The 27107-nt window shown below is 40.1% G+C and overlaps 3 protein-coding genes across 3 annotated transcripts; all 3 read left to right on the top strand.

Annotated features, from left to right (window-relative positions):
* Positions 1 to 900: 900 nt before the first annotated feature.
* ube2d2 (ubiquitin-conjugating enzyme E2D 2 (UBC4/5 homolog, yeast)) lies at positions 901 to 14835 on the top strand. Its single transcript, XM_008419843.2, has 7 exons — positions 901 to 1221; positions 2873 to 2936; positions 10917 to 10948; positions 11086 to 11163; positions 11326 to 11431; positions 12007 to 12100; positions 13363 to 14835. Exons 1-7 carry the CDS (start codon positions 1198 to 1200, stop codon positions 13406 to 13408), a joined length of 444 nt encoding a protein of 147 aa, XP_008418065.1. The 5' UTR covers positions 901 to 1197; the 3' UTR covers positions 13409 to 14835.
* Positions 14836 to 16403: 1568 nt separating this feature from the next.
* zgc:110843 (CDGSH iron-sulfur domain-containing protein 1) lies at positions 16404 to 20017 on the top strand. Its single transcript, XM_008419842.2, has 3 exons — positions 16404 to 16593; positions 17798 to 18000; positions 19273 to 20017. The coding sequence occupies exons 1-3, from the start codon at positions 16554 to 16556 to the stop codon at positions 19360 to 19362; spliced, it is 333 nt and encodes a 110-aa protein (XP_008418064.1). The 5' UTR covers positions 16404 to 16553; the 3' UTR covers positions 19363 to 20017.
* A 2743-nt stretch (positions 20018 to 22760) lies between these two features.
* Positions 22761 to 25620, top strand: cxxc5b (CXXC finger protein 5b). Its single transcript, XM_008419841.1, has 3 exons — positions 22761 to 23097; positions 24012 to 24174; positions 24217 to 25620. The coding sequence occupies exon 3, from the start codon at positions 24240 to 24242 to the stop codon at positions 25128 to 25130; it is 891 nt and encodes a 296-aa protein (XP_008418063.1). The 5' UTR covers positions 22761 to 23097; positions 24012 to 24174; positions 24217 to 24239; the 3' UTR covers positions 25131 to 25620.
* Positions 25621 to 27107: the final 1487 nt, after the last annotated feature.

Raw genomic sequence — 27107 nt, 5'->3', positions numbered from 1 at the left:
CGCAAAAAAAAACAACAACACTGCTTCACTGTCTGCTGCGGGACCTTCAAAATAAAACACAGAGTTCTTCATGACCACTCAAGCATGGAATTAGCTAACTTTACAAAATTTTCTATGAAAATTAACTGAGCAGATAAATGGAAAAAAAGACGACTTCGTTATAAACGCTGTTTTTATTTCTTAATTTGCTTACTTATTTTTGCGTTTAACACGATGCATTTATGTATTAATAAACACATAAATAAACGTACCCATTTCATTTATCCAATTTTTTCCCAGTCCTAGCAATAAATCTAACTTCTGTTAACTACATATTGTTTATGTACGCTTACATTTATTTGTAAGAGCGTGTGAACACGCAGAGTTCAATTAAATGTTTGACTGACAGCAAAACACACGTTTTATTTACATGTTTATGTACTTGAGCAATTGAACATAAATGCAGGTTTAAACAGGGATTGATTTTGTCCAAAAACATCCCATTCAATGTCATTGAATGAGGAACTAGACTACCGAGCTTCAAACTACCAGTTTTGCTTTCAAAACTTTTGAAATTCGTGTTTGCAAATTAAAACGCTGAGTCTGACAGTACTTTATTGGACTACATGGACTTGAAATCATTATTACTGAATTGGAATAAAATTTAATTGAATCCCACTTCAATATTTTTCTTTACTTTTTCTATAGGTCTTCTAGTGCAAAATAAAATACAATTATTATTAGATTTATCTGTGATTGTTGTAAACATTAGACTACTAAAATGGATAATCAACTTTAAGTTTTCATATTAGCCCATTTTAATGCGTGGTGTTAAAAAATTAAATAGTGTGTATTTTGTAAAGATAAATAAATAGATTTTTTTTAAAGCACCATAACAACAAACAAACAAACAAACGCGTTTACTGTGAAGAGAGTTGTCCGGAAGTGCTCTTCTTGTTGCAGCTCACAGGAACACAGGCAGGCCGCAGTGATTTGGTAGCCGCTGCAGTAGGAGGAAGGACCGCGGTTCTACCCCTTCTATCTTTCAGTTTCGCCTCAAAATTTTCTCGGTGGCTCCTTTTGGTAACACACGGTGACCGGTGTATGTAGAGACGGTGTTTTATGATTCTTTGAGCTGCAGTTTTCACCAACGGACGAAGTGGTTCCCAATCGCCATTTTAATCGCACGTTTTCCCTGACAGAAGCGCTAGCACAACAATGGCTCTGAAAAGAATTCACAAGGTAAGGAAGTGAACGACGAGGCCCTGGATTTCGCAGTTTTGTTGTAGATTGTGAACCTCGGCTACCATTCAGATGCTTGTCCGAGGAGTTTATTGTACCGAGAACCATTTTAAACATTACGAAAAGCTCTTAAAGTTGGTTTTATGTGCCGACGAGGGATCGGCGAAAGGCTGGTGACGGTAGTGATAGCAGCGGTCCGCCGTCTCTTAACTGGTGCCGCTTGAAATGGGCCAACTTAGCTGTTGACGGGTTAGCTCCTCCCGGTCCTTTTTTTCGTGGGGTCACGTTGTGTGGACATTTAATCCCGTTATGTCAGATATTAACGTTAACTTGAAGTTTAACATATCTCCGGCTGTCACGTTATTGAATACAGTGGCGTGTTAGCTGTTGGTGGTGGTCATCCCGGTGGTTGGCTAATTTGGGGAAGCTAAAACGTTCGTTTTATGCTAGCTAGCCGTATTTAACAATATTTTTTCTAGTTTTCCATACAAGAATGGCTTCTTCGGTTGAGACTTAATGTATATCCCGAGGAGTACTTGTATATGACAGCCTAGCTGTCTGACAATTTTTTTGAAAGAAAAACAAAAATTGCAGTAACTTGGTTTGACAGATACCTCTTATGTTAAGCAGCTAACGGCAAGGCTAACCATAGCTCAACAAAGACGCTGGTGCTTAGTAGATAAAACAGCTGATCGTTTATTGGCGTCAAAATGTTTACGTCTTGTAATTATTTTTTCTTTGCCGGTATATATATATATTACTGTATCATCTCATAGGTAACGATTGGTGTAGCGCCAGCTAGCCTTGTGTACCCTTGTAGCTGCTCTCTTTATCCAAACGGCACATTATCAATTCTAATGACGACTAGTCGTGTTGTGTGCGTCTTTCACTAAGTTGTTCCTTGTACACTAAGGATGAGGTAGTCATAGAGAAGTATTTGATAGCTGGTTGTATAATGCTAACATTTTTGACGTTGTGTGAACGGGCCCGTTTGCTTGTTGGTGTGCCTTTGATCGCATGTTGCCATTAAATAAAGAGCAGGACGTCGTTATTTTTAATTGTTCGTGTTTTTCTTTTTTTTTTTTTACTTCTCTTAGCTAAACGTTTTATTGTGTTTTTTTTCTGTTGTAATTCAGTACTGCTAACACATGTTTAATGTAGTTGAGCAGCAAGCGGAGTCTGTGTCTTAACATGACATCCTGTACTACGGTTGAACCTCAACAGATAGCTTGTATGCTAAAGTAGCATTTTCCACTGTAATGTTGCATCGTGCCACACATCGTTTATTACGGCTGTACATAATCATAAAAAAAATGCTGTCATACTAGTATGTGTGTTTTGTTTTTTAGGTTATTCAGTGCAACCTCGATATCAGGAGAAATGACGTTACGTAATAGCTGTTACTGCGCTAATCAAAGCTTACTGCGCTATAGTAGACTCATGTTAAAGGGAATGAACAAGTTCTTGTTGCACTATTTATTTGCAATCTGCAGTTTCAGAGTGAACACTCGAACTGGGGAACTTACACAATTAGGTTCAAATTGATTATATTTCTATTTCAGTTTTATTTTAATATTTCTTAACCGAAACTCTGAAGCAGAATGTGACCAAAAAATGTTTTTGCTTGTTTGTTGTTGTTTTTTTGTCATAGGAATTGAATGATTTGGCTCGGGACCCTCCAGCCCAGTGTTCTGCAGGACCAGTAGGAGATGACAGTAAGTTAAAACGTCAAAATCTGTACTGATTTAAAAAAATAATAATAATAATTGTCTTCATAAAAAGGAATGACTGTGCATTCAGAAGTTTGCATATCCTAAATTTTGTTGCGCAAGAACAGATGAGACTTGTTGATGTACTAACAGGTCTGAGTGCATATTATGATGTTGCACGCAGTGTAGTATCTGTTCAAAGGAATCCAGCCTTAGAAAATAATGGACCTGATCAAAATGAGTTGGGTTTGGATTAAGATTCATGCTGTACGATTGTGATTTTGTCCTGCAATATCAGTTATATTTTCCATAACATTTATGCATAGTTCTTTGATACATAAGTAAGGAACAGAACATGTTTTGACAGTCTGTTTAAAATGTAGAGCAAGCTTTTTATGTACTCATACTGTGCAATAGATTTCTTTACCTAATAAAGTATTTTAATTCTACGCCAGTAGTGAGTTGCTTTGAGTTTAAAGCATTGTTGTAGTAATGTAAATAGAGGGAGGTCTTTCTTTAAGATTTATCACCATGATTTTCCAAACTGCTGACTTTCTGTCTTGCAAACACAAAGTCTCAAAGCGACTGAGAACGCACCGAAACGGTTAGGCGAATTGGAGTATCGAACATTAGAAATAATAAAAAAAAGTAACACATTTCGTCAGGTTTACTTTTTTCTTTGCTTAAAGTTGAGAGTTTCTAAATTGCTTGACTTTTAATGATGAAAACCATTCTTTTACACAATGCCTTTAATTGTTCAAGTTTATTTCTGAAAGTATGACAATATCTATTAATGAACATTTACATGTAAATACGTGGGACTCTAGCCTTGGCCTGTCACGATAACAAATTTTGCTGGACGATTAATTGTGCCAGAAATTATTGCGATAAACGATAACATTGTCGTAATATAATCAATCAGTCATAATAATGTAATTACATCCTCTCAATGATTGATAGACTTTGATTTCCAAATAACATTTAACACTGGGACAGGAAGACATTTTAGGTATCCAAAAAAAATAAAAACAAAACAATAAATTAAATGGATTACAAAGAAAAAGCATGTTAATAATAAGGGTCAGACAGGGAGAAAGGCAAATCTTCCTGTTAACACGTGACAAAAAAACAAAGTGCAAACTAGCTTCTTTGTACTGTGTGCCAAATGTTTGCAGCTTTCTTCAAAATGGCGCCTTTTCAATAGCATTAAAGGGCAGAGTCGCTTTAAAGATTACACAAACAAGCACGCAAGTGGAAATGATCACACCCATTTTAATTTATCATGCAAATAATTGATTTGTTTGTCGTGACTGTATAGATGTTAAAACACATTATAAAAACGGGGATGAAAACCACTTTCCCCTAATTGTGTTGTCAACCCACTTTAGCTTCAAACATACAGTTACTGTATTGGCAACTATGGAAGGTACAACTTGGCATGTAAGACAATTTAGATGCAGAAAATTCTACAAGCTTCTTAAAAAAATAATAATAAAAAAAGTTCCTCTCATTGGCGAAATCTCTGGTCGAGACCCGAAGTCTGCAGACTTTTAAAGAAGTCTGCAGACAGAAATGTCAACATTAACAATGACAAAAGGTGTTAAAGCCCAGAATAACGACACAAGCTTTGTTTTCTCCTGGATCTTTTTTTGGCTTCATCTTTCGTCACCAACATGTCCACATCCCCTTATTTATATTCTCTTCCTGTGACTTCTCAAAGCAGGTTTTTATGTTTTCTTGCCACTCACTGATTAACAGAACATGGCAATAAAAATCTGTCCGAACACTCCAGCATGTCAGCTTAAAGCTTCATAAACATAGCTAACCATACAATAATATACTTTGCCATCATTTAGCACTTGCTTATTTTCATCATAATTTTGATTTGATTCAAGTTAGCCATTCATGCAAAAGTTGTGTTTTACCATTTTCAAGTAATCTTTTATAATTACTTACTAATTGTCTGCTGTAAAGAAGTATCCCTACACAACTCCAGTAAATGGGTCACTCATATTTATTTTGTTTGGAACCCGGGACTCAATTTGCCATATTTCACCTGTCGACTGCCCCAAATGGTGTCCAGAACTTTATTCGATTGGGATATGAATCTGTGAGTTATGAACCAGACCTGGAGCTAGTTTATCTAGCGCCCAGCTGTGTAATCTGGTGATTCCAAGTCAAACTAAAAATAGAAACTAGCTGCAGGAATTTGTCCTTCTCCCCTTTGAAGTCCGTCTTAATGAGTTCTTCCTTAAGGCAAAGACTCATAATGACGAAAAAAATTAACTTCACTAAGTTTGCTGACCGCAGCTTTGAAAGTAGGAACGCAGACTGAATGTAAAGCTCAGGCTGTGTCCGTTGGAAAGGAAAATAAAAGTATCAGCACTGAGTCCCGTGCATTGACCTAAATTCAGGAAGCATTTCTCTTTTTGTTGTGTAAACACATCCAGGAAATACCCAGACTTGTTTCTCAAAACAGCGCTGTGTTGTTCTCTTTCTTGCGCTCTTGCACATTCATTTTAACCTTTCCATCAATAAATCTGGGATTTTGCTAATGTTGCTTCAAGTAATTTGTAGTAACTGCTTACTTGAAGTTATATCTGTCCACCATTTTTATTTATTTTTTAAGTCTGGGTGAGGTTCCAATAAACGAGAGAGCTCATCATACCACATGGGTGAGATAATTGTGAATTATTCAGACTTTAGTTTACATTTGGCTCTGATTGGTTGTTTCTGATTGGGAGCGTTTCTGCAGATGGCCGCAGAATCACTGGAAAAAGCTAGAGGAACTTGTTGTTGTTATTCTCATAGATTATCTGTATATTAATATACTGGCATGACATAGTGACAGTCTTAACAAATATATATTATTTGTTTTTATATACAAAAGCTACCTACCTCAGCTTTAGTACTGAAAACATTTGGTATGTGTTGAAACATCCAGTTTACAATGCAAAGCAGAAGTGATGATAAAGTAATGTTTTGGTAAAGTAATGTTTCTTTGATTAACTTGCTGGATTAGAAATCAAAAAAACTATTTGGACAAGTGATTCTTAATCTGTTAATCAGTCACCATGGAGATGGATTTAATTTAAGACATACACATACTTTATTGTCACTCAACTGTACATTTAAAAGGTACATATTGAGATAAATTTTGTTACAAGGCTCCAATAATAATAATAAAAGTAAATGATATTAATAAAAGAAAATATCACTATATATTTCCAAGATGGTTGGATATATATTGCATATGTCGCATAAAGTGGTGGCTTAAACAGATTTAAAGAAGCATTTTGCTGTTTTAAACAGTGTACTTTAAGCACCAATAATGTTTGAGCGCCAGCGATTCAACTTCATTGAAGGTGCGCACCGGATTATAAGGCGCACCTTCAATGAATGGCCTATTTTAAAACTTTTTTCATATATAAGGTGCACCGCATTATAAGGCGCATAGAATAGACGCTACGGTTTGGGTTGCCAATTTGTTCCGTACTCTATTATTACACATCCACATTTGTAAAGAAGCGGTCCCCAAGTACTTTATATAGTAGGCTGCCCCAGTCGTTTCACTCACGGCGTTAGTGTTGCGATATTTTCCCCAATTGCTTTCTGGGTAACGCAGACCAACTGACACGCTGCTACTGCAGTCTCCGTCTCTCTTCCCACACCCCTTCCCCCCGGCTTTAAATGCATTATCAAACCTTATTAACAAACCTAAGTTCTGACAACTATCCCAGCATGCACCGCGCACTTCTTCTTCTACGGGGCAAAATGAAGTCTGGGCTGCTTACCGTAGTTGCTAGACCTGTTGTGGCTCAATATTGGTCCATATATAAGGAGCACCGGATTATAAGGCGCACTGTCGGCTTTTGAGGAAATTGAAGGTTTTTAGGTGCGCCTTATAGTGCGGAAAATACTGTACCTTAGTTTAGCTAGCAGTTAGCTTTTAAGAAAACATACATTTAGCATGTTTTATGGACTATTGTATATAGGCCATTGAAAAGAGAGGGAAAGTTAACGGTGGTAAATGGAGTAAGCTCAAACATAATCCTACTGACTCATCAGTCAATAACTTTATAAAACACTAACAATACCACAGGCCTAATGAAGTGATAAATCAATCAAAACTTTTAACATTTCAACCGACGCTTGAATACCAAAACCGATGGTCAAGTGGTTTTCTTAAGCTAGTTTGTTTCTAAGCATATTGAAGCCGTGGCGCGGTCAAACAGGATTTACCACACAAGTGACACAATTGTAAATTATTCAGAATTGTCCACGAAGCCGAAGCTTTTGTGGAAAACTTCGGCTGGGGAAACAAAGCGAACAGTCAGCAGTTAGCGGCTCGGCTAGCCGCTAACTGTTCGCTAACGGCTAACTAGCCTTTAAGTCCAATAAATATGTCCCCTTCAAATCAGGAGCTGTCGCTTAAGAAGTTGACTTTTGTCGGAAAGCTTCTGTTAACATAATGTCAAATATTAGCAAAGTGGGTGAATGCAGTGCATTCTGGGATTTACAGTTTTCTTGTTTTTTTTACACCAGTCTCTTTCTTCCCTGTATTTCAACCCTTCATTGCTTGAGCCACAATTTTAGATATTTTCCTACACTTTTGACACCAGGAGCTGACATTACAGTAATGTTACTGAATTAAGGTGTTTCCTCTAAAGATGTTTTTAGTTAAAAAATCAAACTACTAGCATATTAGCAGGGTCTTACAAACCCTTGTGTTTTTGTATTGTTTTGTTTTTTTAGAAATGTATTTAAAACAACCAACGTATTGACGCAAAGAGAAACCAATCTGTCTGATAAGAGCAGGGTTTTGGGTAGCTGCCCCAAAACAATCCACCTAAACATACAACGCCTCAAAGTTGGTCATTGTCTTAAGAGCTGCCTGTCTCAACACAATTGGCTTTAAAAAAAAAATCTGCGTCTTACTTCTGTTGATGGTCTTTGCATATCGGATCAGTGATTGACTCCTTGATTATTTGGCTGTTATTTCTGGCAGGTTCAAGTTTTCACATTACCAAATTGATTTTGGTAAAAGTCCCCTGATTTGCTGATAATCGGTTAATTAAGAGCTCAAATTAGCATCGTCTGGTTCTTAGCTGGCCTTTTAATTTTTACAAGCGTGACACTGAACCATTTTTATCATCTAATGGCATTTATTTTTGATCTACCTCTGACTTTGGACTTGCCGTGTCTTTCACTGTAGTAATTATCGAATCAGGTCTCTCAGACCCGTACTGTAATACGGGTAGAGAGGTTTTATTTAACCATGTATGGATTTGAGGTTACTGTCCACTAAGCCAGTGTTTTTCAACCACTGTGCCGTGAGTGATCGTCAGGTGTGCAGAGGAAATGATCAAATTTCACCTACCGCATCACAAAAATTTGAAGGTACGACTTATAGTATGGTGCGTTCATAGTCCAGAAAACACGGTAATTGGTCTTAAAAGACTTCTTGAAAACAAATTATCTGCAAATAATGCCATCTTTCAGTGTCTTTGCTGTAGTGACTAGCAGCGTAATCATGTAATTGTATTATCACTAGTTGGCAGTAGGAACAGAGCATTTTACATTAAAACAAGAGAATTAGTGATGCATGAATGTCACGACATTCATGCATCACACACAACAGTGTTGTGGCACTGTTCAGGTGTATTTTTGAAGTGGATATGTTAAGTGCAATTTGAAATAATAAATGTAAAATGTGATCAAAATAAATGTTTGTGTTTATTTGATTCCTATTCAAGACACTTTGATAAGAATGACTATATATGTAATATAGGCGGCTACAGAGGATCTTTGTTTACATTTTTGGTTGGTGGTGTGCCTTGTGATTTTTTTCAATTGAACCAATGTACCTTGGTTCAAAAAAGGTTGAAAAACACTGCTCTAAGCAATAGAGACTTGAGTGAATTAAGCAATGCGTCGATTCAGATATTTGATCTGGAGGATTTTCTTTTGTCGTGTAAAGTAAATGATTTGAATCGCTTTCAGTCCTCACAGAGAACCAGACCCGTTCATTTACATCCAAACTGAACCGTGAGAGGGCAGAGAGGCCGTATGCAAAGTGGCACACCGAGTGAAACGGCAGCATTTTCTCCAACGCCACACTACATCCTGCTCAAACATTTATTTACTTATTTATTTATTAGGACTTTGTGAGATTAGTATATTTTGAATGGATGTGTTAATCAACTAGTCAATTGACAACCCATCATGTTCGACTCTTTTTCTGTACTGTTTAGGTCAAATACTGAAGACTTTCACAAAATGGCGCAGTTTTTTTTATCTGTAATTTTTTTTTCCGTATGGTAACAGCCAGAAAAAGTGGTTTAATTCATAAATGGGGAATTATCTTTTTGTCCTCTGTTGGGTTAGAAACTACTAGCTTAATGCAGGAATATTTCTATTTTGGTACATTTGTTTGATGGTCGGTGTTTGCTGCAATGAGCTTACATGAGGTACATTCCACAGTAATGATAATAAATGAATTAAAAAAAAAGGAAATGTCAGTACAGTCAAAACAGAAACCTCCAGAAACGACAGAAATTTAAAGCAATAAAACAACAAGGGATCAATAATTCCAGTGTTTAAGCTTTACAGGACACATAATTTAAAGTTTTTGTGTTGTTGATTGAATCATAAGAACAAGCTAGATCAGCCCACTGATTTATGCAAATGCACAGAGTTTGACATACACACACACTGTGCTGTACCTGTAAAGCTGCAGCAGACGCTGCCTGGGTGAGCTGATGGTTATCATGACTAAAACACCTGGGACCGACTCCCACGCCGTTGTTTCATGTTTGAGAGTTGAGACTTGTTCAGGTATTATGCCTCACATATTCCTGGAGCGTGAAAGCTTCTTGTTTTCAACTCGGTCCTTTGTGCTAAGTACTGCTATTATTATTAAAAACACTGTACTCGTGTGGAAGTGCATATATAGTCTTTCCTTGCTGTAAAGATGTTTACCTGTTAAAAACAAAAAAAGTGCACAATGCTGTCTTTGTTTGGCAACACTAGCTGTGTTTCCATTGACCTTATTGTGAAAATTGGAAATACGAGAACACATTTGCTTAATAAAAACACGGCAATTAGAAAATAAAATAAAAATTGTGGTTTTATCGGACTTTTACTGTCCTCATCTGTGAGACGTAGCAAAAATCTGTGGGCATTTAGAGACTGAAAACGGAGAGTTTGTAGTTTCGATTAGAGAAATAAAATGTGATTTCTCAGCATTGTATCCGCTGATGAGCGATCAAGATGAGATCAACCGTCTCTGATGTCTATTTGGTTCGTTTGGTTCTCCTATTGCTTACTTTTGTCCAGTTCAGTGTTTCAAAGAAAGTATTTTGTGAGCGTTTCAGTCCTGTACAATAACAAGTCACTGTGTTAGAAGCATGATTTGTCAATCAATTCATACTAGTAAAGAAAAAAGCTCATGAACCCAACAACTCAAAACTTAAAAAACATAACAAACTTTAAATTCAGCCGCCTTGGGGAGCGTTTTAGTCTGTTTTACTGTTTTAGTCTGTGTGGATTTTAAGCGTGTTTTGGGTTCCTTTAAGACGCCAACTCCTCACCATGAGAAACATCACTGTCGCTATCTGTGTGTCATTTCCTGCCATCCAACATCAAATAAACCACTGTACAATCTACAAAGGAGGTTTTTTCTCGTGATGCAAAATTTCTGTGGGTTTTTGTTGTTTTTCACATTGACACATCTTCGCAGGCAGAACGATGCTTGGACACATTCTTTTTTTCTTTCTTTTTTTTACGTATTTGTCACACTATTTTGCACATCAAAACGCCTTCAGCAGGAGTACTTTTTAAAATCTACCCGTCTTGTATAGAAAAAAAAAAAGCAGTATTTGGAGTGAGTTTCAAGCTTCCTATCGAACAAACATGCGACCTTATTCATTATAACATGATATTCTTCGCGTTTCATAACCAACTTCTGTTTTTTGTTTGTTTCAGTGTTTCACTGGCAAGCCACAATAATGGGACCTGTAAGTATTCACATGCTCACCTCCTACCGTTTTGCTTTAATGTTCCTTATTGAGTTTTGCATGAGCTCTGCGTAGAACGTCAACTTTGGCTGTCGTTTTTTGCTGCACATCAACCGGAATGTGTCTTTCTGCTTCAGAATGACAGTCCTTACCAGAGCGGGGTTTTCTTCTTGACCATACACTTCCCCACAGACTACCCCTTCAAACCGCCAAAGGTAACTAGGACGTAGACGCAGAGACGTGCGTGTGAAGAAGCCGCGTGATTGAAGTAACCATAAATTGTGTAGACTTCCTCAAAAAAAAAAAAAAAATGATGGTATAGTTTCCTGCGCTGCTTGTTGCATAGCCTCCTTACGGCGCCGTTTCTCTGCTTTCAGGTTGCGTTTACCACAAGAATCTACCACCCAAATATCAACAGCAACGGCAGCATCTGCCTTGACATTCTGCGATCACAGTGGTCTCCAGCTCTCACCATCTCCAAAGGTGAGCTGCTCTCTGCAAGCTGATGACGCAAAGCAGCCGTTTCTTTTTTTTTTTTCTTTTTTTTTTCTTTTTTTGTTGAAATTACTTCCTATGTACCATGCTGTCCTCTTGCTGAGGTCCTTTAAATGTCAGATTTTTGCATGATTTATTTGATTTATATCTTGTCGCAGTAAGCAATAAATCAATTAATCACATGATAAATTAAAACAAGCTCAATAATCTCCATTTGCATGATTTATTGCTTTTCCCTTTTCTCTCTCCTTCTACCAAAACCTGGATAACTAAAGTCTTCAGCTCACCTCCCTTCCCCCCATTTCTTTTTATTTATTTTGAATGACACTTTTGTTTACTTCTGAGATTTCATCATTCATTTTACTTGTTGTTTCTGTTGTTTGCTTTTGGATAGCTAAATGTTCATTAGAGTTTAAAGTTTATCAATATTTTGCGTTATGCCATTGTCATTATATTACTTTGAAAATGGTCTCCAAACAGCAATATTATCGTTTATGACACTAACTTCTGCTGATGGCATCAAAACTTAAACGATCGTATTGTTTTCCTGTGCTTCATTTCAGTTCTCCTGTCTATCTGCTCCCTGCTGTGCGACCCGAACCCGGACGACCCCTTAGTACCCGAGATCGCCCGCATCTACAAGACTGACAGGGAAAAGTACGCTGACATCTCTTCTTTTTATCTTTTCCTTGTTTTCCTAGGATTCATTTTGTTTCAGTTTTCATTTATCCGTGACGATCAACAGTGCAGATGGACAGATGACAGGCCTGTGTCGCTGTGCTAGGAGCGTTTCACACTCAGGATGCCATTGGCTCACAGTTGGCTTTGGGCTAAAAGTGTTTTGTCTGTTTAGCTTTAGTGTTAATTTTCAAGAGCATAACCAATTCTAGAAAATACAGGAAAAAAAAAACAATCAAGGAAGCTGTTGAACAAATTAAACCATCCCTGACAGGTTTGATTAAGCTAGAAAAAGCATATATACATTTAGCATGAAGATAGTTTTCCATGCTCGTTTACTAGGTCTAGTAAACGATCTGTGCGTTTATTACAGAGATGCCCGGGTCAGAATCTTTCTAGCAAATGTCCATGTCTGGTTTTGTAAATCTTTGACCTGCCACAACCAGTTTGAATCTAATTTAATTTATCTTTAAGACGATCAAAGAACAGGATTCAAAATATTTAATCTAGGTTACGTTCACACAGGCAGATGCGACCCAAATCTGATTTTTTTTTTTTGTCTTTCTTTCCTCATATCTGACTTTTTCACTGCAGTCTCAACGACCCAATTCTGATCCTTTCACCCCCCCAGAAAAGTCCACTGTGTACCACTTACAAATTCAAATACGCTTGCAATTATTTTCAAAGTCCCAACGGTCACCTTGCGTTTCGTCCGACTTTTACGTCATTGATGTGAGTTTTGCGTCATAATTCTGCACTGGAAGAAGCAAGATGCTCCAAATCAGGACGCAAGCAACGACAAATTATGATTATGAACTTATGAATAAGTGTCACTGAAGCGCATCATGTCACCCAAGCAGACTTCTCCACAGAAGCTCCTGTCGACGCTCCACAAAATGCCATTGCTTTCTTTTCATGTTATGATTTTGTGACGTAATATTATGACTTTATTCTCGTACGACTTAATTTTTGTAATTGTATTATTTTCCTTTTGTTAGCGTGGCCCTAACACTGCGTCGTACAATCGAACCTAAATGTGTTCAGATTATTTAGGTGCTTCAACTTTCCTATTATTTAATGTGTGAACCACTTAGCAGCTGCTAACAAGTCGTAGCTCTTTTCTGCTTTCCTTTTCCTTTTTCTTTTTTTTGTTTGTTAGAATGCAGGAAAGTTTAAATATGAAAAGACGAATCTAACCTTGTTTTTTTTTTTGTTTTTTTTTTTGTCTCATCTGTCCGCAGGTACAACAAAATAGCCCGGGAATGGACACAAAAGTATGCAATGTAGTGCTGGGGGTAGAAACATGGCCAACCACCTCTACGACGTAAGGCTAGGGGGAGATTCAGATGTAAAGAGAGAGAAAAGAAAAAAAAACGACAAAAAAACAAATACAAAAAAAAAACATACAAAACAAATGAGAAGTTTAAAAACAAGATCTTGTTGGTTTCCATTGGAGTGCTTTCTTTGAGCCATGCCCCTCCTTCACCACAGCACCTGTAAAACTCCCTCTGTACCCCCCTGTCCCACCCCCTCTCTGTTTGACTGTCTCCCCCCCCATCCTGCCTCCCAGCTCATCTGCCCATCCTCCAGTGTACAGACTCAACATTAAAATAGAAAATGTCTCCTCTTGACCATACTCTTTCCATCCCCATGTTGGTTTCTTTTTTCTTTTTTTTTTGTTTTGGATCCCATCGCTCCACTTCCTCGTTTGATTCCATTTCGACATCCAAGCAGGCTGGGCTGTCGCCCCCCAAACCCCGCCCCCTCCACCATATGTTCCCCTTATTCCTGCATGCCTGCACCCTCCTTTTTACTCATCTTTACTAAAAGCATTCCTCTTTAGAAACTGTAAAATTTTGAGGGGATCTTTGTGTTTTTTTTTTTTTTCCCTTTTTTTGGGGGGTGGGGGTGGGGGGGAGAAGGGTTAAAAAAAGAGGGACTTTTTACAGTTCACCTTTTTCTCATTTTGTTGAAATTTCCATCTGCGAAGGTGTCGATTCAAGAAAGCAATTTTCACATGTGAGTCGAAGGGCACTCTGTATTTTATAAAATAAAAAAAATAAAAAAACTGCATAAGTCATAGCAGGCTGTGTATAATGGAGAGAGAGAGAAAAAAAAACTCATGGCCTATTTTGCTCTTCTGTTGGATTCTATGAAAGGACTTGAATTTATTCACACACCTCATTCTCCTCATTATCCCCCTGACCTCCTCTCCCCCTTCCACCCCCTCCACCCAGGTGAAAACCCCATCATACACACGGGCACACACACATTGCACGCACAGCTGTAACCCTACCCCCACCCCTCCGTCTCCACCTTTTTTTTTTTTTTTTTTTTTTTCTTTACTCTCAAAGTGGAGATTCTGGACCAGCTATTTAAGCATTTTCTTAGTTTATAACCTGTTTCTTTTTTTATTATTATTTTTTCTTTCTCTGCTCCATCTTTCTTTTAGGTTGCTTCTTTCCCTCTTTATTATTATTATTATTATTATTTTTTGTTTGTTCTATTTACCCTCCCGCCCCCTTTTACCTTTTTGCTATTGTCAAATTTAGCGGCTAACATCTGAAATGGCTACGGGACTGGCTTGGGCTCTGGGTGCGAGGAGAACCCACTCTTCTTGCACAAAACCTCTGTATATTGAATTACCTGAGAGGCTCGTTGAGCTTTGTGTGTTGATTAAACTGTGTAATAAAAACCTCCGACTTCTGTGTTGACTCGTCGTCAGGCTCGTTTGAAAAGACGTCCAGGCTGCGGCAGCGCTCAGCGTTTCGTCACATTCATGGTGAAGTTCTTTGGAAATTTGTCTTTTTTTTTTTCCCTTGAGTCGTCTTTTAGGAAACAACTGAGCGGAAACTCAAATGACAATTTTTTTTTTATTTTCAAGGGAATACAAAAAGCCGAGACACTGGTTTTAAGTTTTAAGTTTTAAGATGGAATGTTTTCATGGATGTAAATGGACACCAGAAGAAGCAATTAACTTAATTTATTCATGGTTGAAATACAATCATAAAAGATGGGATGGGTTTTTCTGTTTTTGTTTTTACTATATTTTTAAGTAATGTTTGGATTTTTAGGCCTTACTTTTCTGACATTCAAAAACCAGAAATCTGAATTTCAGAAGCAAACTTAATTTTAATGTATTTTGATATGTAGAGATAAGCTTTTAGTTTTTCGTTTTGTGCAAAATCACACTTATGTTTTCGTCCATTCCAACCTTTATTTTTTGATTTACTGGAGGAACACAAGGAAAAATAAATGTATCAGCTTTTAGGGATTGATGACAATCCTAATGGATTTTGTGGGAATTCATGTAGAATTAATTTTACATCATTTGTAAATCAATTATACTGTCAAAGATTACATGTTCTTGTTTAAAAAATCTATTTACTCTAGTTTGCTCCAGCATCTATCTGAACTGCTATATTGAGTCAAACTTGTAAAACAGCTTTTTGCTTCCTAGAATTATAAACATTCATTTGCTTATTTTAATTCTGCTTTAATTTATTTTTTACAAATAAAACGAATCTAGGTCGATATTTTGCACTTAAATATTCTCCTATTTATGAAACTTCTACCTTTCTTATTTATCCAGTTTTTAATTTCAGAAACGGACGTTTAAGTGTGGCTCATTTTACAAGAAAGTAATTTTGTCGCCCTCTGGTGGAACCTTGTAGTTATTTCAATTCGAAATGCATCATTGATCAAAAAGGGAAATTAAATGCAAGTCATATTCAAAGAGTTGTAGCTGCTGAAGACTGTGGGCCGAAAGGATTTCCTGTTGCGGTCTGTACTACAGTGGTTCTCAAGAAGCCTCCGACTGACGACACTTTTGCCGTAAAGCAACCTCATAAAGAGGATTCTGACGGTTGTTTGTAATTCTATTGATTTTTTTTTTACGAAGAATCCGCCTTTGGACCACCTTCAGAGCTTTACGAGCAGCACTAGCCTTCATTACTTGGTTTATGATCATAAACGTTTATTAAAACATGCATGTATGTAGGTTTCTACACAAACGATTATTTTTAATTGTATAGCTTCCTTTTGGTCTGGGAAGCGACACTGACGCATTTAAAATGAGAGCTCTCAGCTTGCTGAAATATCTAGCGGAACGCCTTTGCACGAGGAATTATTCCTCGTGTTTTACTTCAGCTTCGTTTAATAGAGAAGAAGAAAAACTTCGTCAACTGTGCTATTGTTTAACTTCAGTCTAAAGAGAAGCCGGATGTACCTTGCCCATAAACATCTTGTTTTCCATGAGCTTGCTCCAGATTGGTCTATCCGAAGTGACGTAGCAGTAAAGGGGACGGACAGAGTTTCCGTGAAGCTAACCGGTTGACCTTGCTGCTTAACGTTGACCGAATACAACCCACAGCGTAGAGAAAACGCGACAGGTCCAAGTTTACGTGAAAGCTGGTTGATACCTCTGTGTCCGATGGCAGCGGTCCACAGCTCCGGTTTCAGGTTAACCAAAGGTATAGTATTAAAGCTAGCTAATAGCATGCTAGCTTTACATGAGTTATTTAATTAGCGCTGAATGCAAGGCGGCGCGTGTCTTTCTGCCACCTATAGCACTATTAGGCAGCTTTACTACCGACTGCAGAGCAATTACTCGGCCTAAGCGACATACTAAGCTGTTTTAACCTGTGAAATGTAAGAAAGTGGGACATATTTCCTCTGTTTCGTCTCTTGCTTCGCATGGTAACCCGGGTGATATTTATCTAACCTACTGGTCGGCCATCTGAGCTCCAGTTTGCATCTTTAATTGGTTAAACAGGTAATCTAGGCCCAACAGCCATGACTGCTGATCCTGCAGACGGGAAACTTTAAAAAAAAACAAGACCTCTGTTTCTCTTGTCTTGTTGCCTCTGTATCATGTGACCGGCTAGATCAGGATAAATCTTGTATAACAGGCAGTTTCACATTGTTATTGTCAGACGTTTCCATTGTTCAGTGTTCAGAATGTGTTCAAGCTTTTATCTTGACATTCTGGAGAAAGTTTGTAGTATTTTCCAGATCCAGCATCTGTCTGATTGTCGATCTCTGTATGGTGAAGGAAGACAGATTACTGTAAGGATCTGCATTTCAAGACTACAATTTATAATTGTCCATCAGGGCCGTATGAAGAAGAATAAGGGCCGCTGGGCTGGAGCCAGTTTTAGTGCCGTGTCCTAAAGAGAAAAAGATGTTTTACTCATGCAAGTCACAGTACGTTGATAGGTAGGTCTACACGTTAGAAGGTATGAACTGATGGATGGATTATTTAAAACACCTGGCAGATTCCATGTTGGTCCCAAAACGACGCGCTATATGTTGTTACATAATTTTCAAATATTTAAGTTTTGTTAAAATTAATAAAAATCCAGCAGTACTTAAAAAAAAAAAAAACACAACGTGTGAGAAATGAACCCAAGAGTTTAATAACATGCACAGTACAAAAAAAAACCCCATTAAAATAGAAAAGTTTATGAGGCYGCCCCCAAAACTCGGAGCCCTGGGGTAGTGCCCTTGGAAGCCTTTTCTAATGTGTTCTCCATTTATTTTTCTATCTAATCTCCTGTCTCGTCACATTTATTCATCTGCAACCAAACCTGTAAGAGTGAACAACCAATAAGATTATCCCTTCTCCTTTTTTATTGTTTTTTTTTTTTTTGTTGTTTAACGTTTTCCTCTGTCCAGAACATTTCTTGGTTGCCGTGCCAGTGGCCGTCATCTCGGCAGCTGCGGGTTTCCTGGTCAGCCGCTACCTGAGCAGCCGCAGCTGCAAGAAGCATCCTGTGAACGCTTACTTCAGCAAAGACAGCCCCAAAGTGGTGCACAGCTTCGACATGGAGGACATCGGCACCAAGGCCGTCTACTGCCGCTGCTGGAGGTCTAAAAAGGTTAGACACTCACCGAAAAACTGCAATATGTGATTTAAGATCCAACACAGAGGAATTTTCTACTGTAAGTCTGAACACTTTTTGTTGTTGTTTAGGAAAGAAAAGCTTACTTGATTTCATTGTAAATATTAGTAATTATATAATAATTGTAATATAATGTGCGTCAGAACGCAGGATCAGTGAGGAGCTTTAGTTTTAGTTTACTTAGAATTGCCTGAATTCTTTCTATTTGCTAAATGCCAAATAGAAATAAGAAAACTTATTTCCTGCTAAGAAAACGTAGCAAGAAAATATATCTCATTTTTAGATATGTTTTGTAACTTTCTCGGACAAGTCAGATGTATAAACATAACATTTTGTTATTTTAGTTTACTTTGTTCCTGCTGTAGGAAGTGCTATCATAACATGCTACTAATAACAGTTATATCATAAAATAATGAATCAAAACTGTTTTCTTAAGTTAAAAGCTGAAAACGTTTGATAGGTCACCTTAAAAAAGTGATTAAAATTTTATTAGAGATACACCGATCTTCTTTTTCCACTTCCGAAACCGATACGGATAGCTGAGGGTTAGTATCGGTACCTACAGGAAAAACATCGCTGAATTAACTTAAAACGTTTTTTTTTTTACAATAAATATGCTGAATTACAAATTCATTTGCTAACTCTGCACCAGTACAGCACATTAAAACACACCAACTGCTTCACAAGATTGGTCAAACATGTAAAAACAACTTCAGTCTGTTCAGTCAGCGACATTAGGAGAATAAATAAAGAAACTGACAAAAACAACAGGTTGACTCTCTTGGTCGACATGTAAAAAGTAATTTCCAATATACCTTAAGAAAGTACAATTAGGGATTATAAATGTAAAGTAAAATGAATAATAAAGCATAGAAATATACTGAATAGATTTGCTCTTATGGATCGGGTACATTATGACCGATACGGGATTTTAGAATTTTTTTCTATATAGGAACTGATACAGATATTAATATCAAATCGGGGTGTCTTATAAAAGCTCAATAAGTGTTGTAAGGCATTCAGACGTCTCAGTGGGAAATGGCTTCTTTCAAAGTAGCTACTACTTCTCTACTGGAAATAGTTCAGATACTCTTCTTCTCTCAATAACAACATCCACACCAAAGACGGTTGTCCTCAGCAGGACAGGTGTGATGCGTCCACTGACCTGCCGTGTGTTTTGTATCGTACCAACCCAACAATGAACATGTGTGTATTTAAAGTGTTACGGTATTTCCATGTTTCCTGCAGTTCCCGTACTGCGACGGCGCCCACACCAAGCACAACGAGGAAACCGGAGATAACGTGGGGCCGCTCATCATCAAAAGGAAAGACGCGTAGCGCACCGCTGGAGATGAACCCCCCCTGTCCGCCGACCCGCCCGATCATTCGTCAGTACCGCTGTGTTCTCCCTGCGAACGAATCCAGAACAAGCCAGAACACACTGCAGATGTTCTTTTATGTTTTTTGTTTTGTTTTGTTCTTTTCATAATTCGAAAAATTGCCGCACTGATCAACATGTTTGAAACGGGATCCAGGTCAAGGGACTGCGACAGTCATTGCGGTTAGCGTTGGGGCATCGGTTCCTGGGGTTGTCGCCCATGAACGGAGCAGGCGGTCTAAACATGAAATCGCTACCGCGCTTCTTCATCGGTCCAGCGTTTATGTCGAACCCAGCACTGGCCTTATTATATCTTTTGTTTGCTGAATATGGCAACCCATATGAATGTGACATGAAATATTCAAGTTTGTTTTGCCGCTTTATAGCAACGTTTGTCTTAAACGGGGGAGAAAAATGTTTAATGTTGAAACACTACCTGCTGTTTGTGTGCAGCTTCCTGATCAAACTGCGTCTGAAGGTTAAAACCTTTTAATGGATCTATTTTGCTTCTTCATCAGATTGATTTTTTTTTCTCTTTTTTTTTCGTGTACTGGCTGCAGCGTGGTTGAGTCAGTGTGCTGTTATATTGTTAATAAAACATGTTGAGTGATCTAATTTGTTGGCACAACTTTTTTTTCTGTTTTTTTTTTTTTTGTAGTTTTGGGGCCAAACTTCACCTCAGTTTTAACCTGGAGGGCCTTGTTTATGGATTAACATTGTGTGGGCATAATAAGTCAACAGCTCAATGTGGCGACTGCAGTGTGTGTGTGTGTGTGTGTGTGTGTGTGTGCGTTTGTGTGTGTGTGTGTGGTCTTGGCCGAAGGGGGCTGCCGCTGCCGCTGTGCTGCAGTGTCCACCAGCACCAGTGGCCATTTTAAGACGGGTGGCTGTATTTGTGTTGACCACTAGAAGACGCTGTGTTTACACGGATGGTCCAGGCCAGACGGTGTAGTAACCGTGGGCCCCTGCCTCCATAGTGACACGCACGCTCGCTCACACACGGATGCACACGCACGAGGTGTCTGGCTGCGTGCCAGATGCACGGAGGACTCTCAGAAGAGGTGGAGTGGACTCCGGCGCTCCTGCGTGGAGGAGTCACCTCCTGTATCAGGCGGCGCCGTTTGGACAGGGAGCGGAGTTAAAAGGTAAAACCAATGACGGCAGATGAGAGATGTTGCTCTTCATCAGTAGTTATAATCTGAACTTTAACGTAGTTAAACTAGTTTTCATCTCTCTTTTTTTTTTGTAAAATAATGTTACTGAATTTCTAAATTAATAAAATTAACGTGTGTATGTTACAGTGTTATTAGGAATTATGCATATCATTACCTCGTTGCTTTAATTAAAACAGCCAATCTGCTCGTAGCTTTGGAACTACATATTTTTAAACAGCATGGCCTTAAGAGTAATGGAAGGCACTTCTTTATGTTCAATACACATCAGCTGCCTATTAATTAAAAAAAAAGTGGCAGTGTAGTGCCGTTTTATAGTAAAATTAAGAAACTATTATGCAAAAAATTATGTACATATCAATCATGACTTAATTTGATGCCCTGGAATTGGGCCTTTGTCTCTTTAAGAAGCCCCTGCTCTTTCGGACACACTGCCCTTTCGGACACACTGCCCTCAGCATGTCATCACAACAGTGTTTCTCAATTAAGTGTTTGCAAATGTTCTTTGGTGTGCTGGACTGAGAAATAGTTAATATGATTACCTCTCTTCCACCAGGTGTTTGCTAATTGCTGCTGCCGCTAGTCTGAGGAGCTGAGTGGGGAAGGCGTCTTCTGTCATGGCAACACTGCAGGTATGATTTTGTTGAGAGGATAGCATCATAAGATATAAAGGTCAAAAAAGTCAAAGTTACATAATGTAGCTCCTTTAGATGACCCACATTCTGGTGGGGTCTAATAATCTGATCAGTTTGTGTTAACCGGTTGTTGCGTACTATTCTGTTAGCTTTCACACTTTTACTGTGTGTTTCATGATTGAACAAACTTTCACATAGCCAAATGTATCTTTTCTGTAATTTCAAAGAAGGGCAAACCCCATGTCAGTCAAAAACAAAAATTTTTGTTGCTCTAATTACATAATTTACATCCTGGTATCAAATAGGATAACGTACTCAGACATGTTAATAATTTGTTGTTTAACTTTTTAAAAAGTCTGTTGCATATTTTTAAGCTACATACTAAATACTCTCAACTTATCGTGTCATTTTAAATGAGTCATACTGATGACATTTGAAAAAAAATAATAAAGAAAAACAATGTAAATGAGAGTTCTAGTGCTCTTGGGCTCCCCCTGTTGGTTGGAGGCCTGATTAGTTTGCCTTTACCTTGGGGCCGCTCTTACAACTGCAAAAGCATAGGCTCTCTGGAGAAGCTGCACATAATAAATTTATTAGGAATAAATTTAGGTTAATAAAATTTGCATTGATTTGTATCGATGCTGTTATCAATGTGTATGTTGCAGATGTAAGTAGATAATAAAAATAATAAATATGAACAAAAGAATCGTTCTTTTCATATGTAAAAAAAATATAATTTTTACTTTTACAGCTAAAAATAAATCAATATATTACAGTAATGATCACCCAGAGTAAAATTTAAAAACTGACCAAAATTGTCCATTTTGTATGAATAATACAACTTTAGGCTTTCAAATCTATGACTAATCGGTTTGTGAGGATTCTGGCCCTCCTAGGTGCCTCCTGCTGGTTTGGAGGTCCTAAGCAGCCATTTAGTTCGCTTGTGCCTTAGGCTGGCTCCATTTGAAAGTGAACAAATAACACTAGACTTCTATTAATAAAGCTAAAGAAGGCCAGAATTTGAATAGAACACTGTAGATGTTAAATGAGTCCGATGATCATCAAACAAATAATTATAACCTGTAATATTTATTACAGTAATAAATACAAAATATTAAAGAAATGTTTTTAGTTAACTTAGTGTTTGCTATTAACGATCAATTTCACAGATTTAATTGTATCAATGAAAAATGTGTAACTAGACAATGGGGCTCACGTGTGGCCCCCTGCTGGTGTGGAGGCCCTAAGCAGCTGCATCGTTTGCTTTTGCCTTGGTTCTACTTGGAGTAAGCTGCACCCTGCAACGGTACAATGCTATCTTAATAACTAAAATGTAATTATTTATTTAATTTTACATTAATCAAAACTTTATATTGTGTTTTTATTCGCATGGAGAGAGAAACCATGTGGAAATCCATTGTGCTTTTTAATAATGACAATGATAAGTCTAAGTGTTGTATTCTATTAATGACAAAATGACCATTTAAATACAAAATAATCATAGTAATAATAATAATAATAATAATAATAATATTGGGCACAAAAGCCGGTGTTTAATAATGTGTATGGAAGACTGTGTAAAAAGTGATCCTGAGCTGAGTAGAGCCGATGGGTGTATTTGGGTTTAGTCGTCGTCGTCAGCTGGACTGCTCCTGAGGACATCACGGGGTCGCTCTGACCACACGAGCCTCGGTCGGCTGCAGAGTCCACTTCGCATTTTGAGCGACGCCCCCAAATTCCGTGCAGAGTGTTTGCAGACCCTCCGGGACGGAGAGGTGGAGGAGGAATCGGCAGCTCCGCCGTCCACATACGCTATACGATCGGCTCGACATTAGTTCATGACTTCATCATATATTTGACAGGAGAGGCCGGGGACCGCGTTGGGAAGGTAAAGTGACGCGTTTTTTTCATCGCACTTCCTGTTGATTTGGCCGTTTTGTCGCCCGATTTCCTCTCCCTTCCTGCGCTCAGCGCCGTGTCGCAGCGACCACTCGGACTGTGGTCAGCTCGCCGTGGCGTCGGTCCTCTTAGGTAACCTCATTCACGCTAAAGTCATCGATTACGTCTCTCGATCGACCCGTCGAAAGGGCACGAACTCATACTTTGTAATAACATACACGATCCGCGTTTAGTCGGCGGTGTTGTGGGGTTTTCCCCCCCAACCCCCCCCGCACACACACACACACACACACACACACAAACGTGGACACGGAATATAGCCTGGTCTTTTTTTATCCACAGCACCCGCATCGTTGCGCACCTCGCTCCTCGTCGTCGATACCAGACAAAAGACAGCCTGTTTTTCTTTACGGTCCCTTATTTGGTGCTTCTCGGCTCCGTTTAAGCCCTGGCTGGCACACATAACAGCAGTCGTCAAAATGTATTTGAAAAGCGCGCTCCACATTTGACCTGCGCATATGCGCATATCTTTGCATATTGTTGTCGCTCTGTTATTGATTGCATTGATATACCGTGAAATTCTTAAAGGGATACTGCCTCCTGTATGCGGAAATCCGTTGCAAGGCATGCACTGTCTCTCTCTCTCCCTCTCTCTTTCCCTCTCGCACACACACTCACACGGATCCTTGCTTCTGGTTTTGTAGCAGTTTTACTTCCACGGCTTTATACATATGTCTTGTGTTTTAACTCTTGCTGTCGGCCCGATAATTCCCCCGACACGGTTGAGTCGCTCTGCTAGGGGAAAATACAGATCCCGTCTTCCCTGTTTACTCTCTTTCTGTATCTGTCTCCCCAGCATTTCTATTCTTAACCTTCCTGTCTTCATCCCCTATTCATTTCCAGCTCTCCAGGACTCTGAAGCCGCTGCAGAGAATGGGAATAGGGACACAGGCCAAGGCTTGCCATTTTGGCTGAAGTAACAGCAGGACAGTTGTCAGCTCCGCGTCAGCTTCAGTCCCCTTCTCCCACGCACACAAAAACACAAGGGCAAATCGCCCCCCCCCCCACCCCCCCCCACGCCCCCTCCCCTACCCCCTCCCGCCCCCCCCCTCCACACCCCCAGCCACTGCCATGTCCACTGCCGTAGACATCGCTGGCCCTTCCTCCCCGGATCAGGCCCACAGCAGTGCTAAAATCCCCAATGAGCCCCTGAGACCGAGCCTTAAGCGCTCCAACCACCCCTACAGCCTCTCCCATTACATCTCTACCCCTTCCCCTGCTGTGGACGTCAAAAGCCTGATCCAGCCGTCCCCGGCACAGGAGCAGCGTCCCGCCCAGCCCAGTAAGCCCCGCCGGGCCCCCTCCTGGCCCGACATGTGGGAGTCACCCAGCGGGCTCCACCTGGCCCATGCCGCAGAGCTGCTGATGCGTGCCGGACTGCTGGCTCTCACCCCCGCCACCACGGAGCAGGCCAGCCTGGGCGCGCAGAGCAGCCAGCCAGCTAAGAAAGAGGCTGTGGAGGCTAAGGGTGGAAAAGGAGATGGCGAGGGAGGCGGGTCTGGGCCGGAGGAGGACGAAGAGGACTCCTCTGGATGCAGCACTGACTTCCAACCCTTCCTCGGCGCCTGGTTCCCCTTCAGCCCAGCTCTGTTCCCTCTGGCGGGCTTTCAGATGGGGGGAGGCCACTGGAGGAGCACTGCCGTGGGAGCAGAGGGCATAGAGGGGCTGGTAGCTGAGGGCTACTCCCCCAGCTCGCTGGGCGGGGGTGGCGGAGGGCGAAGGAAGAGGAAGAGGTGCGGGGAGTGCGTGCCCTGCCGACGTCAGACGAACTGCGAACAGTGCAGCAGCTGCCGCAACCGCAAGAGGGGACACCAGATCTGTAAATACAGGAAGTGCGAGGAGCTGAAGAGGAAGCCCGGGGGTCCTGGGTTCGACAGCAGGGTGTCCGGGTTTGATTTAAGGGGGTCCGATTTTACTTTGGGTCTGGCACAGGAGAGAAGCAACGGGGCCCTTGACGGATAGTAGCTCCTGCGTTGGCAGAGGCCGGTCGGATGATTGTTGGGAGCTGTAGTTTACGGGACACCAGAATAACATGCTCGGACTGCGGTACAAAGCTCCGTTTAAGAATGTCCACACCTGTTTCCATCCTTTCTTTTGACAATCAGTGAATATGGGAGAGGAGAGAAAAAAAAAAAAGAAGGATACCAATGTGCGTCAATATTTAGATGACAACAAAAATGCCTGTACATAGGACTGTAAATATCTGGAAAACATTATGTCCTTTTTTTACATTGCTTTCCAGTTTGGATGTACCGTGCTTCAGCATAAAGACGGAGCCAAAATGGTTTTTTTTTTGTTGTTTCTATGGAGGAGTTTCTTGCTTCTGTTGTTCTGACGTCACTGCATCAGTAAGAAATGAATGAGTTCAGCCTTGGCTAAGTTATTTCCTGTGCTACTTGTACTGTATAGCTCTGTTTGCCCTTTTGAAATAAAAGAAGTTTGCCATGTGCTACTTGTGTATGAGGTTTGTGCCGCTCCTGTATGCCTGGGTTCATTTCTAATTGACTGTTTGCTCTTGCACATGGGCGCTACCGTGTCGGTTCAGTTGTTTACGTCACCTCTTGAAGACCTCTTCTGGTGTCATTGCTCACCCTTTGAAGATCTGTTAGGTTTATTGGGACCAAAGGTCAGTCCAAGTGCAACAGACATTAGGTTTGGGGTCCGGGTTAGGGTTCAAATGTGTACCAAGATTTGGGTTATGGATGTCATTGGTTAGGGTCTGGCACAAAATGGGAGTTACTGACGCAAATGGAAGTCAATATAATTTCCTGATATGGTTAGCCATACAAACTAGTGCAAGTGTATATGGGTATGTTACCTTGTTGGTACCTTTTCTGGTATGATCACCTGCCGTTTCAAGTGCCTATGAGGACGGAAGCCTGGTCTTAAATGGGTGAAGCATCTCTTTTAGGGTTAGGCGTTGTTTGGGCAAAGGTTATGGCTAGGGGTTCCTTGTGTTAGTTGGGGTGACACGTCTCTTTTTGGGTTAGGGTTAGGCCTCGGGGTTGTGCTAGGGTTAGGCACAAATGGGGTTTCAGGAACGAATCGAAGTCAACACAATGTTCTAATAAGACTAGGAACACAAACTTGTGTGTATGTGTGTGTTTGAGGTGGTGTGGATTATGAGTCACCTAATGGTGTGGCTGAGAGCCTTATCGCAACCCCACAGACGCGCGCGCACACACACACACACACGCACACCTACACGCCGCTTTGGCACGTCCGCACGCTTGGGGTAAACCTGACATGCACACACAATCACAACACCACCCTATTTCTCCCTCTCCACGTTCTTCTTGTTTTTTTGTTTTTTGTTTTTTTTACAAGTACGCATCACATCCAGACGCACAGATTTTTAAAAGCAAAAAAAAAAAAAAAAAAAAAAAAAAAACCACAGCCAGCTGGACCGAGGCTACAGGGAGGCGCTTTTCTTCTTCTTCTTCTTCTTCTTCTTTTTTTTCCCCCTCTCTCCTCGCTGCCGTAACGATGGCTGATGTGATAAGACCTTCTTCCTAGGCGCCACACTCCAGGGGACCGCAGGGAAGACGTAACCATGGCAACGGCCGGCCCGAGGTGTCACGCTATAATTGGGCCACGGCTGCACTTCCTGTGAGCCTTCAGTCAGGGGATCGCAGAGGGACCGCGCGCGCGTATCAATGTGTGCGTGCGTGCGTGCATCTCTCTGTGTGTGTGTGTGTGTGTGTGTGCGCGAGTGTTTTGTCAGGCACAGAGAGAGAGAGAGAGAGAGAAAGCGCTGCACGCCAGCCAACGCAGGACACTGCCAACTCATGGAGAAAAAGCAGCGAGCTCCAACATCACGCTATTACAACGCTCCCACTGAATGAGAAACACAGTCTTTTAGTTTGAGCCCACAGTGTAGTGTTTCTTCATCTCCCAGACAAAAGGGGAATTTCAAATTCTTGGATCTGCAGCCCCCCC

This window comes from Poecilia reticulata, linkage group LG10 (assembly GCF_000633615.1).
Source record: "Poecilia reticulata strain Guanapo linkage group LG10, Guppy_female_1.0+MT, whole genome shotgun sequence".
Classification (NCBI taxonomy): Eukaryota; Metazoa; Chordata; class Actinopteri; order Cyprinodontiformes; family Poeciliidae; genus Poecilia; species Poecilia reticulata.
This window is presented reverse-complemented; position numbering and strand designations above follow the sequence as displayed.